Genomic DNA, 20,452 nt, shown 5'->3' with positions numbered 1-20,452 from the left:
CCTTTATTGGTACCATTCAAGAAATCATAGGGTGTGTGTGTGTGCGCCGATAAAACCAACCCACCAAATAAAAAGTTTACTTTTTCTGCCAGGCCCCTCTCAGCTCTGCCCTTCTTGCTCTCCGAGCCGTTTTCTCCCACCCTTATTTGACGCCTCCTGGTAGCTGTAGAGACCCCCATCATGACTGGGGTCTTTTGAAGGGGTCCCTGGCAGCCGTCCTGCGTGTGACTCAGCCAGCTTCCAAACACAGTGTGTGTGTGTGTGTGTGTGTGTGTGTGTGTAAGGTTTGCATTGTCTTATTATTTGAAGGGTGAACAAGCTGTATAGACGTGTGCAAGGGAACCTCACGGGTGGGTGCTTTGATTGTGCGAAATGTTTGGCTCCTCGCAGAGTTAATGACTTCTGCTAGATTCTTATTTCAGGCATATTTATCAGGACAGCTTGATCTCTCTCTCTCTCTCTCTCTCTCTCTCTCTCTCTCTCTCTCTCTCTCTCTCTCTCTCTCTCTCTCTCTCTCTCTCTCCCTCCCTCCCTCCCTCCCTGTTTTCTTTTCTTTTTTTTTCACAGCCATTAGACAAAAAGCGTTTTATGGTAGCTGGAGGGCACAATTATGGGAGCAGCAACCCAGCGATCTGCCTTTTTTGGGGGGGCTTTCTTCACTTTGCAATCTGCTAAACATCTTTTAAAGTGGGAGGTTAAAAGAGATGCATTAGGTGGGACTTCTCCCCACTCAATTCTCCAGCGGCAGATTTCTTGACTTAACAGATAAAAAAATAATCAGAGTTGGAAGGGACCTTGTAGGTCATCTAGTCCAACCCCCTGCCCAAGCAGGAGACCCTACACCAATTTCTGACAAATGGCAGTCCAGTCTCTTCTTGAAGGTCTCAAGGGATGAAGTTCCCGTAACTTCCGAGGGCAACTTCTGTTCCATGGGTTGATTGTTCTCATTGTCAGAAAGTTTCTCCTTATTTCCACGTTGAATCTCTCTCCTTGTTCAGTTTCCATCCATTATTCCTTGTCTGGCCTTCGGGGGCTTTAGAAAATGGCTTTGACCCCCTTCCTCCTCTCTGGGGCAGCCCCTCCCCAAATACTGGAAGGCTGCTCTCCTGTCTCCCCTGGTCCTTCTCTTCCCTAGACTAGCCAGGCCCAGTTCCTGCAACCGTTCTTCGTATGTTTTATCCTCCAGTCCCCTAATCATCCTGGTTTCTCTACTCTGCACTTTTTCTAGACTTCTTACTAGTACAGGCAGCAGAAGGTACAAGATAGAATCATGGAGTTGGAAGGGACCTTGGAGGTCTTCTAGTCCAGCCCCCTGCTCAAGCAGGAGACCCTCTAACATTCCACCCAAATGGCGGTCCCATTTCCTCTTGAAAGCCTCCAACGATGGAGCAGCCACAACTTCTGGTGGCGAGCAGTTCCCCTGACTAATTTGTTCTCACTGTCAGGAAATTTCTCCTAGGTTCTAGGTTGCTTGTCTCTTGAATGATCGTCCACCTGATATTTCTTGCCCTGCTTTGGAGAATAAATGGTCTCCCTTTTCTCTGTTACAACTCCTCAAGTACTGGAAGTCTCTCATGTCACCCCTAGTCCTTCTCTTTTGAACCTTTACAGAAGGACAGAGTCAGGAGGAGGGACCTTGGAGGTCTTCTAGTCCAACCCCCTTCTGAAGCAGGAGACCCTATACCATTCCATCCAAGTGGCTGTCCAATCTCTTCGTGAAAACCTGCAGTGATGGAGGGAGGGAGGAAGAAGGAAGGAAGGAAGGAAGGAGAAATAGAGGGAAGGAAGGAAGGAAAAAAGGGATGCAGGAAGGATGGAGGGAGGGAAAGAAGGAAAAAGGAAAAAAGGCAGGAAAGATGGAAGATGGAAGGAAGGAAGGAAGGAAGGAAGGGTGGATGGAGAGGAAGGGAAGGAAGGAAGGAAAAGGCAGGATGGATGGGAGGAAGGAAGGAAAGTGGGATGGAAAGAAAGAAAAAGGAGAAGAAAGATAAGAAATAAAGATAGATAGATAGATAGATAGATAGATAGATAGATAGATAGATAGATAGATAGATAGATAGATAGATCAAGATGGATGGATGGATGGATAGATAGATGGATAGATAACAGATAACAGATAATCAGAGTTGGAAGGGACCTTGTAGGTTATCTAGTCCAACCCCCTGCCCAAGCGGGAGACCCTACACCATTTCTGACAGATGGGAGTCCAATCTCTCCTTGTAAGTCTCAACTGATGGTGCTCCCACAACTTCCGAGGGCAACTTCTGTTCCATTGGCTGATTGTTCTCACTGTCAGAAAGTTTATCCTTGTTTCCAGGTTGAATCTCTCCTTGTTCAGCTTCCATCCATTATTCCTTGTCTGGCCTTTGGGTGCCTTGGAAAATAGCTTGACCTCTTCCTCCTCTCTGGGGCAGCCCCTCAAATATTGGAAGATACTATCATGTCTCCCCTGGTCCTTCTCTTCACTAGACCAGCCAGGCCCAGTTCCTGCAACTGTTCATCGTATGTTTTAGCCTCCAGTCCCCTAATCATCCTGGTTGCTCTTCTCTGCACTTTTTCTAGAGTCTCAACATCTTTTTTATAATGTAGTGACCAAAACTGGATGCAGGACTCTAGGTGTGGCCTTACTAAGGCTTTATAGAGTGGTATTAGTACCTCCCTTGGTCTTGATTGTATCCCTCTGTTAATACAACTTAGGATTGCATTAGCTTTTTTGGCTGCTGCTGCACACAGTTGGCTCCTATTTCGCTGGTTGTCCACTAAGACTCCAAGATCCCTCTCCCAGTTCCTGCTATTGAGGATGGTTTCACCCAGTCTATATGTGTCCCTTTGGTTTTTCTTGCCTAAGTGTAGGACTTTACTTTTCTCTACATTGAATTTCATTTTGTTAGATACGGCCCAGTGTTCTAGTCTTGTCGAGATCCATCTGGATCTTGAGCCTATCTTCTTGGGTGTTAGCTATTCCTGCCAGCTTAGTATCATCTGCAAATTTGGTAAGTTCCCCTTCTAGTCCCTCATCTAAGTCATTAGTGAGGATATTGAAGAGTCCTGGGCCTAAGACGGAACCTTGTGGCACCCCACTGCTTACTTCCTTCCCTCCATGTAGACTTAGACCCATTAAGGACTACTCGTTGAGTACAGTTTGTCAGCCAGTTGTGAATCCATCTAGTGGTGGTGCTATCTATTCCACTTTTTTCTAGCTTACTAAGAAGTAGGTTGTGGTCTACTTTGTCGAATGCCTTGCTGAAATCTAAATATCTTATGTCCACAGTATTTTGCTGGTCTACTAATTTAGTCACTGTGTTGAAGAATGAAATAAGATTGGTTTGGCATGATCTGTTTTTAACAAATCCATGCTGACTGCTAGTTATTACTTTACTTGTTTCTAGATGTTGGCAGATATATCAAGATGAATGGATGGATGGATAGATAGATACATATATCAAGATGGAGGGAGGGATGGATGGATAGATAGATAGATAGATAGATAGATAGATAGATAGATAGATAGATAGATAGATAGATAGATAGATTTCTGCTCTTGGAAATTCCCAGGAACTTCCCCAACTGCATCCTTCAGGCTTCAGCACCACAATTTCACAAATACAATCTGAATGTGTCATTCAGCGGGCAGGGCCCAGTTTGATATCCAGCCCAGTACAATAACTGGAAGTATGGCTCTTCAGGTCTCCATCTCTTTCTGGCCGTCGGTGCATTCATTATTTATGGGGGCCATTCATTTCTCACGTCCACATGAATCGGATGGCTTCAGAAGCCCCGCTGCCTTTATGTGGTTTGGTGGCGTCTCTGCCCCTCCGTCCTGGGGGCTCCTATTGTTATAGCTAGCGCCTCCGTCCTGAACTGGGAATGAGAAATGAAGTAGGTTGACCTCCCAACCATCTCAAGAGGGACAAGAAAGGAAGGAAGGAAGGAAGGAAGGAAGGAAGGAAGGAAGGAAGGAAGGAAAGAAAGGAAGGAAGGAAAGAAAGGAAGGAAGGAAGGAAAGAAGGAAGGAAAGAAAGGAGGAAGGAAGAAGGAAAGAAAGAAAGCAAGGAAGGAAAGAAGGAAGGAAAGAAAGCAAGGAAGTAAGGGAAAGAAAGGAAGTAAGGAAAGAAAGAAAGGAAAGGAAAAGAAAGCAAGAAAGGAAAGGAAGGAAGGAAGGAAGGGAAAGAAAGAAGGAAGGAAAGAGAGAAACAGAAAGAAAGAAAGTCAAAGCAACAAGAAAAGGGCTTTGTTGACCTGGATATATATTTTTTGTTCCTTTCCTTTCGTTTGTATCTCGCTCCTTGTTCCTTTAACCGTCCACAAAAGCTGCAATTTAGCTATAAAGCTTGAAAATTTAAGCTGCCAAGGAGACAAGTATTGAAGAAGAATGAGGAAGAAAAGCTCAAGCAAAAGAATAACTCTTGTGTGTGTTTTTGTGTGTGTGTGTGTGTGTGTGTGTATGACCTGTTGTAGCAATGTTTCGGCAGAATCTCATCTGCCATCATCAGGCTTCTGTATTGTGTCCGTCTGTGAGTCAGACTTTTACAGTTGTTTCAGTTTTAAATTTGGGGCAGCCTATTGCTGTGCCAGAATGGCTTTTTCTTCCTCCTGATTGGTTGGGAGTCTTGGTCTGTGTTTATTGGTCTTGGAGTTTGCTGTGTTCTGCTTGATTGGTGTTTCTAATATCTTCTGTCTGTTTTGTGGCTTTTTTTGTCTTGATTGGCTGGCAACATTGTGTTCCTGTATTGGAGGCTTTTAGTGCAGCTTGGCTCCGAGTAAATGGATGGCTATCATTTAGGAAGCTGGGTTTCATCTGGGTGCCTGGTTGGGGTGTGTTTGAGCTGGAGGTATCCGGGGGGATCCGTTTGTGCCCAGGTGTTTGCCTGGCTTGTGGTGTGGAGATTTTTTTGTTTGTGAGTGCAGGCTTCCAAATAGTTGACAGTCTGGTGGAGTCATCTCTTCTATTCATGGCTTCTCTGATACTTCTGTAGCTGGGGTTTTCTATAGTTTTTTACAGAACAATACAGAATTTTTCTACATAATATTATAGTTTTCTACAGAATTATCAGAGAAGCCATAGAGATTGAAGAAAGACCTGAAAGCATGAATAGAAGAGATGATTCCACCAGACTGTCAATTATCTGAAAGCCTGCACTCTCAAACAAAAAAGTCTCCACACCACAAGCCAGGCAAACACCTGGGCACAAACAGACTCCCCCTGATACCTCCAGCTCAAACACATCCCAACCAGGCACCCAGATGAAACCTAGCTTCCTAACAAATGATAGCCGTCCATTTACTCGGAGCCAAGCTGCACTAAAGGCCTCCAATACAGGAACACAATGTTGCCAGCCAATCAAGACACAAAAAGAGCCACAAAACAGACAGAAGATATTAGAAACACCAATCAAGCAGAACACAGCAAACTCCAAGACCAATAAACACAGACCAAGACTCCCAACCAATCAGGATGAAGAAAAAACCATTCTGGCACAGCAGTAGGCTAGCCCCAAATTTAAAACTGAAACAACTGTAAAAGTCTGACTCACAGACGAACACAGTACAGAAGCCTGATGATGGCAGATGAGATTCTGCCAAAAAGTCGCTACAACTTTAAAAGCACAACTACAATGACGTGGGAAAATACCCGAACAAAGCTGAATAACATACATACATATATAATTTCAATGTTTCAAGATGAAAAAGAAGCCGAAGGAAGCATCGATGTTGTCAGCTTGTTTCTTTTTATCTCTTTAGCGGATTTTTCTCACACAGGGCAGAGGCTACGTGTTGTGTTATAAATGAGTAATGAGTTGTGTGTGGGGTTTTTTTTTTAGAGCAGCATTTCTCGAACTCAGTAACTTGAAGATGTGTAGACTACCAACTCCCAGGATTCCCGGGGGAGGTGGGGGGGTGGCATGACCGGCTGGGGAATTCTGGGACTTGAAGTCTACATAACTTGAAAGTTGCTGTGATCCAGAAGCGGTGCTATACCAAGCAGATACAATTTACCACAGTTTCGTTTAGTGACCGTTTGAAATTACAATGGCGTTGGGAAAAAAAGTGACTTACGAACATCTTTCACACTTAATGACCGTTGCCTCATCCCCATTGTCATGTGATTAAATTTCAGATCCTATCCGGCCCTGCCTTTTGGATGGAAATCTATCTATCTATCTATCTATCTATCTATCTATCTATCTATCTATCTATCCATTCATCATCTATCAATCTATCATCTATCTATCTATCAATCATCTATCTTTCAATCTATCATCTATCATTTATCATCTATCATCTATCTATCATCTATCTATCAATCTATCATCTATCAATCTATCATCTATCATCTATCTCTATCTAAAGCATCTATCTATCTATCTATCTATCTATCTATCTATCTATCTATCTATCTATCTATCTATCTCTATCTATCATCTCTCTATCATCTCTCTCTATCTGTCATCTATCTATCTATCTATCTATCTATCTATCTATCTATCTATCTATCCATCCATTCATCATCTATCAATCTATCATCTATCAATCTATCATCTATCTATCTATCATCTATCTATCAATCTATCATCTATCATCTATCTCTATCTAAAGCATCTATCTATCTATCTATCTATCTATCTATCTATCTATCTCTATCATCTCTCTATCATCTCTCTATCTGTCATCTGTCTGTCTGTCTATCTATCTATCTATCTATCTATCTATCTATCTATCTATCTATCTATCTATCCATCCATTCATCATCTATCAATCTATCATCTATCAATCTATCATCTATCTATCTATCATCTATCTATCAATCTATCATGTATCAATCTATCATCTATCAATCTATCATCTATCATCTATCTCTATCTAAAGCATCTATCTATCTATCTCTATCTATCATCTGTCTATCATCTCTCTCTATCTGTCATCTGTCTGTCTGTCTGTCTGTCTGTCTATCTATCTATCTATCTATCTATCTATCTATCTATCTATCCATCCATTCATCATCTATCAATCTATCATCTATCAATCTATCATCTATCTATCATCTATCTATCAATCTATCATCTATCTATCATCTATCATTTATCATCTATCTATCAATCTATCATCTATCTATCCATCTATCAATCTATCATCTATCTCTATCTAAAGCATCTATCTATCTATCTATCTATCTATCTATCTATCTATCTATCTATCTCTATCATCTCTCTATCATCTCTCTATCATCTCTGTCTGTCTGTCTGTCTGTCTATCTATCTATCTATCTATCTATCTATCTATCTATCTATCTATCTATCTATCTATCTATCTATCTATCTATCTATCCATCTATCCATCCATCCATCCATCCATCCATCCATCCATCCATCCATCCATCCATCCATCCATCCATCCATCTATCTATCTATCTATCTATCTATCTATCTATCTATCTATCTATCTATATCTATCTATCTATCTATCTATCTATATATCTATCTCAGGCTTCTGGCATTAGAACATAATTGCCATTTGATCTGCAGTATAGTAGGTTCTCCTTTTGCGGGGGATAGATCAAATACAGATTAACAGAATTGGAAGGGACCTGGTGGGTCATCTAGTCCAACCCCCTGCCCAAGCAGGAGACCCGACACCCTTTCTGACAGATGGCAGTCCAGTCTCTTCTTGAAAGCTTCCAGGGATGAAGCAGCTCCCACAATCTCTGAGGTTAAACATCTTTTCCGTTGAGGAAAAGAATTCGTCGCCTTCCAGAAGATCCATGCTGGTTTCTGCCTTCCTGCGTCCCGTGGATGCTACTTCCCCTGTTGAGCTTCAGCCTTCTGGGATTCCCCTTTGGAAACCTGTCATGTGCAGCCCCACTGGGATTCCAGAAATCCGGCCCAAAAAAATAAAAAATAAAAATGAGATTTTGTCACAGTTTTTTGGGGGGGTTTCAGTTTTATTGACTGAGAGTACCAGATTTATGGTTCTAATGCTTTTTTTCTATATTTGTAACTTCTAAAACCTCCCCCCCCTCTTTTTCTTTCTCTTTTTGGCACCCGTTAGTCCAGGTGTCCCCAACCACCGGTCCGCGGACCGGTCCCGGTCCGTGGAACAACTCCTACCGGGCCGCTGGCTTGCTGGGCGCCGCCATCTTGTTTTGATGAAAAAGTGCTTCCGGTGAGATTTTCCGGGTAGAAAGCTCACCGGAAGCACTTTTTCATCAAAACAAGATGGTGGCGCCCAGCTGATATTGGTACCGGGCCGCGCCATAGAAAAGGTTGGGGATCACTGCGTTAGTCCACTTTGCTTTCTTGGCTCATAGATAAACCAAATGGTATAACTAATATGCAGAAAGAGGGGATTTAAAAATGACAGTGGAGAAAAAAACAAACCAGACACCTCCTAATAATAAAATGAATCTGAAGACTTGTCATCGTATAACTTACTGCACAGCTGCTGGGAACACAACCGTTCTCTTTTTTAAGTTTTAACGAAATGCATTTATGTAAGGAAAGAAAAAAATGCATTTATAGAAAGAAAGTCGAGGACTACTGTAATAATAATAATAATAATAATAATAATAATAATAATAATAATAATAATAATAATAATAACAACAACAATGATAACGATAACAACAATGATAATGATAATAACAATGATAATAACAATAATAACAATGATAATAACAATGATAATAATGATAATAATGATAATAATAACAATAATAACAATAATAACAACAATAACAACAACAACAATAATAATAATAATAATAATAATAATAATAATAATAATAATAATAATAATAATAATAATAATTTCATATTATTATTAGAGTAGTCCTCGTCTTACGACCGCAACTGATTCCGAAACTTAAGTTGCTAAGTGTTGTGGCCCGCTGGAGGCTGATGGAGCTGGCAGCAGAGTTGGACTGTAGCAAGGGGGTTGGGGAGGAACCTGGGCCAGCCTTGGAAGTTGGGGAGGGCTCGGACAAGGGCTCTGCATCAGAGGCAGAGTTGGGGCCCGGGCAGGCTGGCAGTCAGCAGCTGCCTTCGGGCTTCGGACAGCAGTGAGATGGGGGAGCTTCTGGAGCCGGTTCCCAGCCGGCTACAGAAGACTAGAACAATTGAGAGTCGACTTGGGAGTAAGGCCACACCTCAGAGATGATTGGCCCCTCCCATAGGACATCAAAGAGGAACAAAGGGGATGTGAGCTTTTGCAGGAAGCAATTAGTTCATCTGGTCAATTCAAGTTCTGTTGGACTCTGTGCCAAGTTTGGCCTTGCTCTGCGCCTGGCCATTCATTTTCTGGCCGCATCCCAAGTGCGATAAGGTGGGTGTCAACTAAAAAAATACTCCTTTGGTCTTTTTAGTCGACATCAGAAAGGGAGGGGGAAAGCAGTGCATTCCTTAAATGCTTCAGATAATTGCTAGTCAGCCGAAGCTGTTGGCACGCAAGATTATTACTGGAGAGCATGATTGATGACTCTTGGCTATGGATGTGTCCCATTGCAGAATATACATCCAGGGAGTGGGGGAAAGACCAGGGTCAAGGGGGAAATGAATGATGTGTCTTACTGTCAGCTGCACCCAGGAAATGCCAACATGGTCACTCCTAATAAATCATTTTTTTTTAACTCTGAGAGATGCGGCTAGAGACTTATGATTTGAATGGGGTGGTGTATTGTTGGAACCCTGACAGTAGGTGTTTATCAGCTTTCCCCTGAAAGACTGTTTGTGAAGACTGGCAGGTTGTGAATGAACGTAATTCACAGCTGTGGGAAATAAAAAACGGTTTTGCCGGGATCTAAGATTGTGTTTGATGCTTTCAAAAGAAGCCAAGGTCAGAACACTAAGTGAGAAATTTGTTAAATAGGGTTTTTGCTCCCTTTTGCGACTTTCCCTGCCAGATTTTACTAAGCGAATCGATGCAGTTGTGAAATTAGCAACAGCATTGTTACGGGAATCGGGTTTCCCCGTTGACTTGGCTTCTTAGCAGGTCGCCAAAGTGGATCGCATGACACACACACACCACGTCCCCCCAGGACAGTGCGACCATCATAAATGTGAGTCAATTGTCAAGCATCCGGATATAAATCATGTGACTGCGTGCGTGGTCAAAAGTGTAAAGAATGGTCATGTCACTTTTTTCGGTGCCGTCGTAACTTTGAACGGTCCCTAAATCAATGGGTCCACACGTCTTAAAGCTGTCAAGTTTGAAGGACCCTGATCTAGTCTGTCTGTCTGTCTGTCTTGTCTCCTCATCCATCCATCCATCTCCATCCATCCATCCATCCATCATCTATCACAAGGGTCTTCAAACTTGGCAAGTTTCAGACTTGTGGACTTCAACTCCCAGAATTCCTGAGCTAACCACGACTGGACGAGGAATTCTGGGAGTTGAAGTCCAGAAATCATAAAGCTGTCAAGTTTGGAGACCCCTGCCTTAAATGAATGGTCGTAGCTCGAGGACTGCCTGTATTGAAAATTCCCTTCAAAGAGAATTGAAAGTTTCTTTTAGATTCTCAACTGTGGTGGCTGATTTAAGCCAAGTGGACTTCAACTTCCAGAATTTCCCTAGCCAGCCATGCTGATTTTAGATTTAGATCAGGGATCTTCCAATTTGAGAGCTTTAAGACTTGTGGACTTCAACTCCCAGAATTCCTCCTCCAGTCATGTTAGCTCAGGAATTCTGGAAGTTCACAAGTCTTCAAGTGGCTAAGTTTGGAGATCTCTGTGATAGATCAAATGAAATATTGGTCCAATTGTCTTGATTCAACCTTTTAGATACTTTTACTCTGAGCCTCCATTGACAACAATGGATGAAAACTAACCAAGGAGAGATCCAACCTAGAAATAAGGAGAAATTTCCTGACAGAACAATTCCTCAGTGGAATTTCGGTCTTCAAACTTGACAGCTTTAAGACTTGTGGACTTCAACTCCCAGAATTCCTCCTCCAGTCATGTTAGCTCAGGAATTCTGGGAGTTGAAGTCCACAAGTCTTAAACTTGCCAAGGTGGAAGACCCTTGATGTAGATTAACAGAGTTGGAAGGGACCTTGCAGGTCATCTAGTCCAACCCCCTCCCGGCCCAAGTAGGAGACCCTACACCACAGTCCAATCTCTACTTGAAAGTCTCAAGTGATGAAGCTCCCACATTTTAGCAGGGCTTGGGGTTTGGGGTGGTTTTTTTGGGGGGTGCAGATAGTCCTTGACTTAGAACATTTTATTTAGTGACTTAAAGTGGTCACACGATCCCTTTTGGTGACCTACTGACATGTCAAAGCCAATTCACTGAGCAACTGTGTGACTAACTTAACACCTGCAGTGCAGGGGTGGTATTCTACCGGTGTCAACTCATAAAACATTGCTATGCCTGTTTTAGTAGTTGCCATAAAAAAGGGGGGAGGAAAGAAATCTGGAAGAGCCGTGCAGCAGGTTGGAAGTGAAAGTACATTCCAACTCTTATCTTTAAAAGATTGTAACTAAACTACCGGAGCTTTTGCCCGAGAATATATTTAATTGGAGAATGTGATTAATGACACCCAGCCCGTAATTGGAGAACGTGATTGGTGACACCCAACCTATGAATGTGCTCAGCTGGAGAATCTGATTTATGACGCACCAAGGGGGGAGGAAGGGGGGAAACCGGGTCCCAGGGGACTGTAAATGACGTAGGCCAGAGTTGGCTTCATCCAGGGCAGTGCCAGTAGGTCGCCTCTAATAAATCCTTTGAAGTTTTTTGAAGTTTGGCTCGAGAATCATGATTTCATTAGGGCGATTGCCGGAATCCTGACAAACAGTTTGGCCCGGTTCAGACGAACTGGCAGTAAACAAATGTTATCGTTCGGCCGAACCGGGCTACCGATTTGGCCGAACCACTATTTCTTTTTCTTTTCTTTTTTTTTCCTCCCGACGATCCCCCTCGCTGTCTTACTGCTTCACCCAGGAGGCCTCCCCCCACCGAGCCCAGGAGGCAAAAAAAGGGAGCATGTGGGGAGGTGGCCCTGCAAAACCAAAAGAAGCCACGCCCACCCAATCACATGGCCACGCCCCCTAGCCACGCCCACCGAGCCGGGAGTAAAGATACTTGCATCCCACTCCCTGCTGCAGTGAATTCCCTTAACAGGTGTCACAAGAATGGTCGTAAAATGGGGTCAAAACTCGCTTCATGCCTAACGGCTGGGTTGCTAATTGAACAACTGCAGTGAATCACCGGCATCTCTCTCTCCCTTCCTCCCTCCCTCTCTCCCTCTCTCTCTCTCTCCCTCTCTCTCTCTCTCTCTCCATTGGCTGCTTTAAGCCCGGTGGACTCCAACTCCTAGAATTCAGCTGCAGCTGGCTGGGGAATTCTGGGAGTTGAAGTCCACCAGGCTTATAGCAGCCGGTGTTGAAAGAGAGAGAGAGGCAGACAGCTTTCGATGCCAGTTTTACAAAACTAAAATATTTCCATTCTGAGCACAGAGGTCGGCCTGGTCTCCTTCCCACCCCACCCCAATATTAACATCCTGGCTTTTTTTGTGTGTTTTTGTTCCCCAGCAATTACTCCGAGAGATGCAACAGATGGCCAGCCGCCCCTTCGCTTCCATCAACGTCGCCTTGGAAACGGACGAAGCGCCCCCGGATCTCATCGGAGGTAGCATTAAGGTGAGAAGATGCCCCTTCCCATCACTCCAACCTCTCTCCCCCCCCCCCCCCACAGCCCTTCCTGCCCTTCATATTTTATCGATGGCTATGTTGATGGGTCCGTATGCCCGGATGGCATGTCTGGAGTCTTAACTATATTAGAAACTAGCTGGATGCTCATGCTTCGCTACGAAACGATGTGGTCGGGCTTAGTTTTTGGGGAGGAAAATAAGGAGAAAAAAATTCTGCCTCTGCCTACCAGCATCCATTGGTATTCACCTGGCTAGGGTCCTGTTAGTGGGTGAGAGAGTGGAGGGCTGTTTGGAAACTGAAAGAGTATTTGCTATGTGAGTAAGAAGGAGACAGCAAGGAGCCTGGGCGTGGCTTAGCTCAACTGTTCTGGACTAAAGCTGCTTGGTGCTGTGAAACTGAAACTCCTCTCCTCTGCTTGTGTTTTGCATGTGGAAGAGATTTCTTTTCAGGTGGGGAGGGGGAGTAGAACTCTTTAGCATCAGAGCGTGTTGTTGTTAATAATAATAATAATAATAATAATAATATAGGAAATGCTCTAAATGCTCTGATGGTCATTTGGAAAAATCCTTTCTTAGTGAGCACCTAGAAGCCAAGAGGAACATAGATGCCAAATTTCAAGTTTGTAGGCTTGACGGTTCTTGTCGTGGTTAGTTGGCAGCAGGTGCAGATGGCTGAGGAGAGCGAGGTCTCAGATGAGGGTCCAGGACCATCAGGGAATGGGCTGCTGCCTTCAGAGATTGTGGGGGCTGGCAGCAGTGACGAGGAGGATCCCGAGGAGCCTGTGCCAAGTGCGCGTGAGCGCAGGATGATTCATAGAAGAGAACAGCTGGAGCAGCAAAGGAGACTCGGGAGTAATGCAACGTAACGGCGCCTCCCTCCCGGAAATATAAGCCTGCTTTCAAAAGGTTTTTGCTTTTGCAGAAAGCAAAAACGTTCTGCAGACTCAGCATTGTGTGTCTCTACAACTCTGGCTTATCTGAAGGCTTTTCTGGTTGGGACTAATTTGGCTGCAAGCCATCTTTTATCTACAAAGAAGTTTATTTGTAGATGAAAGCTGAGAAGGTTTGAGTTGCTGCATTTGTTTGAGACTTTCTTGCTGGTAACAGAGTTGGGTCAGAACAGTTCTGGGGATTTTTGTGATGATGCGTGAGGGGTAATTTCGTGTATATCTATCTATCTATCTATCTATCTATCTATCTATCTATCTATCTATCTATCTATCTATCTATGTCTGTCTATCTAATCTGTCTGTCTGTCTTGTCTGTCTGTCTATTTATCTATCATCTCTCTCTCTCTCTATCTATCTATCATCTATCTATCTATCTATCTATCTATCTATCTATCTATCTATCTATCTATCTATCTATCTATCCATCCATCCATCCATCCTGCAAACCAGAGTTTTGGCATCTGTGTGCCCAATCCATTGCGCCTTGGTTTTGATCTGCGTTCCTTCCTCCGGGCTGCTCCTTTGCATCTTGTGAGGGATAGTGTTGAAATTTTTTTAAAAAATAAAATCCAATTTTTCTTCTTTTTTTCCCCCCTCTCAAGAAGATAGGCTTAATACCTTATAATTAAGGACCACACAATTTAAAATTAAGGGGGGGGGGTTATAATACTGCTGGATACTGCACAGGGCAAGCCACACTTGGCATACAGGTCCATGTAGTGACCATTCCAACATATAACAGAATTGAAAAAAAGTGACTCGAGGCCGTTTTTCAGACTTACGACTGTTGCGACACCCTCAGTGTTTGCATGATTTACATTCAGATGCTTAGCAACTGACGCGTACTTATGACTGTTGCTGTATCCCCAAGGCCATGTTGTCAAAATTCACACCCTTGGCCACTGACTCGTACTTATGACCGTTGCAACATCCCAATGGTCATGTAATCAAAACTCAGACCCTTGGCCACTGACTCGTACTTAGGACCGTTGCTGTGTTCCCAAGGCCATGGTATCAACTTTGGCGACCTTCTGTCAATCAATGGGAAAGCCAGAATGACTTAACAGCCATTTCACTGAACTTAACCCCTGTGGCCAGAACAATTGTAAAACGGGGTCAAACTCACTTAGCAAATGTCTCCCTTAGCAACGGGAATTGGGTCCTCGGTCGAGGACGTAGCTGTGCAGTGTCCAGTTCTGGTCCCCGAGATGTTGAGAGACCCCTAGAAAGAGTGCAGAGAAGAGTAACCAAGATAATTAACGGACTGGAGGATTAAAGATAGGAAGGATGGCTGCAGGAAATGGGCATGTCTACTGCAGGGCTGTCAAACTCGATTTCATTGAGGGCCACATCAGAGTTGAGTTTGACCTCAGAGGGCTGGGAGTGGGGCGTGACACGAGACTCGTGGGAGGGGGGCACCTGTGGTGGCCAAAGCAGAACTTCCCTGAGACCCTCCCTCACTCTCATAACCTTCCTTCCTTCCTTCCTTCCTTCCTTCCTTCCTTCCTTCCTTCCTTCCTTCCTTCCTTCCCTCCCTCTTAAGATCAACCATCCTTCTTCCCTCCTTTCCTTCCTTGCTTGCTTGCTTCCTTCCTTTCTTTCCTCCCTCTTAAAATCAACCAACCTCTCTCCCTCCCTTCCTCCCTTCCTTTTGTCGCTCTTAAGATCAACCTTCCTTCTTCCCTCCTTTCCTTCCTTGCTTCCTTGTTTCCTTCTTTCCTTTCTTTCCTCCCTCTTAAAATCAACTTCCCTTCATCCCTCCCTTCCTTTCCTCCCTCTTAAAATCAACCTTCCTTCTTCCTTCCTTTCCTTCCTTGCTTCCTTGCTTCCTTCCTTCTTCCCTTCCTTCCTTCGTTCCTTCCTTTCGTCCCTCTTAAGATCAACCTTCCTTCTTCCCTCCTTTCCTTCCTTGCTTCCTTCCTTCCTTCCTTCCTTCCTTCCTTCCTTCCTTCCTTCCTTCCTTTCCTCCCTCTTAAAATCAACTTCTCTCCTTCCCTTCATCCCTTCCTTCCTTCGTTCCTCCCTCCCTTCCTTCCTTTCCTCCCTCTTAAAATCAACCTTCCTTCTTCCCTCCTTTCCTTCCTTGCTTGCTTGCTTCCTTCCTTTCTTTCCTCCCTCTTAAAATCAACCAACCTCTCTCCCTCCCTTCCTCCCTTCCTTTTGTCGCTCTTAAGATCAACCTTCCTTCTTCCCTCCTTTCCTTCCTTGCTTCCTTGTTTCCTTCTTTCCTTTCTTTCCTCCCTCTTAAAATCAACTTCCCTTCATCCCTCCCTTCCTTTCCTCCCTCTTAAAATCAACCTTCCTTCTTCCTTCCTTTCCTTCCTTGCTTCCTTGCTTCCTTCCTTCTTCCCTTCCTTCCTTCGTTCCTTCCTTTCGTCCCTCTTAAGATCAACCTTCCTTCTTCCCTCCTTTCCTTCCTTGCTTCCTTCCTTCCTTCCTTCCTTCCTTCCTTCCTTCCTTCCTTCCTTCCTTCCTTTCCTCCCTCTTAAAATCAACTTCTCTCCTTCCCTTCATCCCTTCCTTCCTTCGTTCCTCCCTCCCTTCCTTCCTTTCCTCCCTCTTAAAATCAACCTTCCTTCTTCCCTCCTTTCCTTCCTTGCTTTCTTCCTTCCTTCCTTCCTTTCGTCCCTCTTAAAATCAACCTTCCTTCTTCCCTCCTTTCCTTCCTTCCTTCCTTCCTTCCTTTCGTCCCTCTCTCCCTTTCTTCCTTCCTTTCATCCCTCTTAAGATCAACCTTCCTTCTTCCCTCCTTTCCTTCCTTGCTTCCTTGCTTCCTTCCTTCCTTCCTTTCCTCCCTCTTAAAATCAACTTCTCTCCTTCCCTTCATCCCTTCCTTCCTTCGTTCCTCCCTCCCTTCCTTCCTTTCCTCCCTCTTAAAATCAACCTTCCTTCTTCCCTCCTTTCCTTCCTTGCTTTCTTCCTTCCTTCCTTCCTTTCGTCCCTCTTAAAATCAACCTTCCTTCTTCCCTCCTTTCCTTCCTTTCTTCCTTCCTTCCTTCCTTTCGTCCCTCTCTCCCTTTCTTCCTTCCTTTCATCCCTCTTAAGATCAACCTTCCTTCTTCCCTCCTTTCCTTCCTTGCTTCCTTCCTCCCTCCCTCCCTCCCTCCCTCCCTCCCTTCCTTCCTTCCTTTCATCCCTCTTAAGATCAACCTTCCTTCTTCCCTCCTTTCCTTCCTTCCTCCCTCCCTCCCTTCCTTCCTTCCTTTCGTCCCTCTTAAAATCAACCTTCCTTCTTCCCTCCTTTCCTTCCTTCCTCCTCCCTCCCTCCCTCCCTCCCTCCCTCCCTCCCTTCCTTCCTTCCTTTCGTCCCTCTTAAGATCAACCTTCCTTCTTCCCTCCTTTCCTTCCTTGCTTTCTTCCTTCCTTCCTTTCTTTCCTCCCTCTTAAAATCAACCGACCTATCTCCCTCCCTTCCTTCCTTTTTGGAATCCCTTGACAAGCTGCCACTGTTCTCCCCTTCCTCCCGTTCATTCCCACCACCCCCTCCCCCTATTCCTAGACGGGGAGGGGGGAACGATGCGAGATGCCAGGCATATGTTCCTAATTAATATGGAAGGAAACCGTCATGGTTCTGCATACAAAACGGGCCAGGGATTTGGTTAGCTCTCACCTGCTTTGAAATGCATCCTCTTCACCGTGCGTCTGTGGGCTCTTTTGATGGAAGCCGAAGCGACACGGCCACCGGCAATCGGGCGGCGTGCGGTTTGTCAGTCTCGCCACGTTTTGGGAAGCGGGGGGGGGGGGTTTGGGAAAACCCACCCAACGTGGCTCGCTTGCTTACCTGCTCCACCACCTCTTCTACTCTGACATTCTTTCCTCGGCTTTTTCCTCTACCTGTATTCCCGCTACAGGTAAATCAAAGGCGGCCACGTTCCAAGCCATGTGCCGCTGGGCCACCCTGGCACCGTTTGCATTTCTTCTTACATGTTCTGTCTTGGGGGAGCGATTCCCTTTAGATCTCCCAGTTGTAGCTACCAAAGCCTGTTGCGTCTTGCACAACATTTAAAAAAAAAAAAAATCCACAATTTTTGAGGTTCAAGGTAGGAAGAAAGAACGGACGCCATCGCTCTGTGATATCGGATAGTCCTTGATATCAGATCGTCTTCATTTGGGGTCCGTTCGGAATTGCAACAGCACTGGAAAAAGTGAATTTGGTTCAGGGATGGGATTCAAAAAAAAAATTCCCAGCGACCAATTCGCTGCCCGGTTGCTGGGTGGGTGTGGCCATAGTGGGTGTGGCATACCAGAACTTTTGGGGAGGGCCGTTTTTTGCCTTCCCCAGAGTCCGGAGGTTTCAGGCCTCTGGGAGGGAGAAAATGGCCTCCCCCCGTGCTCCAGCAGCTAGAAACAGACCCCTTTCCGAACTTCCGGTACTTCCGGTTCGGCCCATTTTCCTCCCTCCCAGAGCCTCCCCGCGGATCCTGCACTTACCTGCATCCAAAACAGGCTGCGGGAGGGGCAGGGCAGGTGGTCATTTCAACTACCGGTTCGGCGAACCAGATGCAAATTTAACAGCCGGTTCGCGTGAACCGGTGTGAACCGGCTGAATCCCACCTCTGCTTATGATAGTTTCTCCTACTTATGACTGTTGCAGCATCTCCTTGGTCACGTAATCAAAATCCAGGGGCTTGGCAACTGCCTCTCACTTATGACGGTATCCCCAGGGGTTGTGCGATTCCTCTTTTGCGACCGTCGGCTAAGCGAAGAGAACGGGGAAGCCAGATTCACTTCCGGTGCTGCTCGCTTAGCCACCTCAGGGTTTCACTTACCAACTGGCAAGACAGGTCGTAAAACCGGGCAAAACTTGCTGAGCGTATTGGGGTGAATTGTAGTCGTACGTTGAGGACTACCTGTATTGACAGGTTATGAATAGCACCGCAGAAGAGATGCCGAATTTCACGAACCGCATCTTAACATCTGGAAGTAAGAAGGATAAATTATCTCGGAAGCTGAATAAGCAAAATTCCTGCTTTCGTTGTCTATGGAGTTTCTCAGTTATCCTGATTGTCCCAAAAGTGCCTTTTTTTCCCCCCAAGAGGCAACTGGACTTTCTGGTTTTTCTTTGAAGACATTTCACTTCTCACCCCAGAAGCTTCTTCAGCTCTGACTGAACGGTGGGGAACGGAAGGATTTATGCTTCATGCGGACAGCTGGTCATTTGCATCCTTTTTAGACAATCATTGAGGCCACTTGGAAGTTTGTATATACCCTCAGGGTCACCTGAGGGCTGCAAATGGCTGTGTAAATGAGTGAGGGATACAACATGATATGTCTCCATTCTACAACACCGTCCTTTCAGCAGCCCCAAGGAGGCTCCACACCCATTTGCACCACTCGGGTGATCCTGAGGACACAGACAAACCTCCAAGTGGCCTCAACGACCCTCTAAAAAAGGATGCAAATGACCAGCTGTCCGCAAGGAGCATCAATCCTTCCGTTCCCCACCATTCAGTCAGAGCTGAAGAAGCTTCTGGGATGAGAAGCGAAACGTCTTCAAAGAAAAACCAGAAAGTCCAGGTGCCTCTTGAAAAACAAGTGAGGACACAGACAAGCCTCCAAGTGGCCTCAACGACTCTCTGAAAAGGATGCAAAGGACCAGCTGCCTGCAAGGAGTTATCAATCCTTCTGTTACCCATCATCCAGTCAGAGCTCTGAAGAAGCTTCTGGGATGAGAGGAAGCGAAACATCTTCAAACAAAGTCCAGCTGCCTCTTGAAAGAAAAGCACCTTTGAGACGTCCTGCCTCCCTTGATGAATAAATTTATGAAAAGACCAAGCCCTTGTGGCTTGTTTGGAACTGCTTTCTCCCCAAATGCAAAACTGGTGGACAGGCTACTTTGCCCCCCAAACCGCCTGGACAGTGAAATTTATTTTTTATTTATTTATTTTATTTATTTATTTGATTTGCCAATTGTTTACAAGATAATAAGTATAAGCGTATACATAGTTGTGAATACATGAAATGGGTACATATAAGAAAAATAAAAGAATAAGAGAAACAATAGGACAGGGACGGTAGGCACGTTGGTGCGCTTATGCACGCCCCCTACAGACCTCTTAGGAAAGGGGTGAGGTCGATAGTAGAAAGGGGTGAGGTCAATAATGACCACCTGTTCTTTGTTAGTGATGTTTTGGAAGCCCTTGCAGCCTCGGTGAGTTCTTTTCTGTTGAGCATGAGCTGGAATCTGGGGAGAGAGACGGAAGTCTTTCCCAAAGCCGCCTTTCACTTGCCGCCTCTTTTTTGAAGTTTTGCGGTCTTGGCAAATATCCAGGATTCAAATAAGCCTTTATTATATTTCAGATCCAACATTAGGGGGTGGGCGTGTGTGTGTGACATGATAACAATCTTCCAATCTTTGAGGGACCTTCTGGAGTTTTTTAGGTTCTCCATGGCTGGAAGATTGGACAAGTGTTTGTCTGATGTGGTAGACGTCAGAGTGTTTACAGCGTGACTCCTATTGTGAAAGAATCCAGGAGTAAAACACAGCACACGCAGAGGGGTTTGTCTTTTAACAGTGGCTTATATACAAGACCAGCATATACATACATACACGTGTTAGGCCAATACCAGGCAAGCAATCAATCTTCAACTCTGCACGGAGAACTACAATGGAGATAGAACGCGAGGAGAGAGAGGTATGCTCTCTCATGGCCTCCCTTATATAGACAGCTTCTTAAAGCGGCAGTAGCCTGCTGATTCATCCTCAATTCATCATCTTGGCTTACAGCCATACAAGCAGCTGGTCAGCTATTAAGTCTTCATTACCTTAACAGAAGAGGGTTTCCTGCCTGAGCAGGAGGGTTGGACTGTTGTGGTTTGCCGGCAGCCTGTGGGGAAGAACGGGGACCAGTCCGGGAGT

At 44.9% G+C, this 20,452-nt stretch overlaps 1 protein-coding gene across 1 annotated transcript in view; it reads left to right on the top strand.

The window, feature by feature from the left end:
- Positions 1 to 20,452, top strand: part of ATRN (attractin) — a 246,933-nt gene that overhangs the window by 210,007 nt on the left and 16,474 nt on the right. The window contains exon 27 of the mRNA XM_087962695.1: positions 12,525 to 12,632. Within this exon, the coding sequence (XP_087818821.1) occupies positions 12,525 to 12,632 (108 nt within the window). The remainder of the gene's footprint in view (positions 1 to 12,524; positions 12,633 to 20,452) is intronic.

The sequence above is a fragment of the Notechis scutatus genome, chromosome 4, assembly GCF_049901735.1.
Source record: "Notechis scutatus isolate UNSWTSFEM ecotype Mainland chromosome 4, rNotScu1.2, whole genome shotgun sequence".
NCBI classification, from domain to species: Eukaryota; Metazoa; Chordata; class Lepidosauria; order Squamata; family Elapidae; genus Notechis; species Notechis scutatus.
Note: the sequence above shows the minus strand (reverse complement) of the source record. Positions and strands in the feature narration are given on the sequence as shown.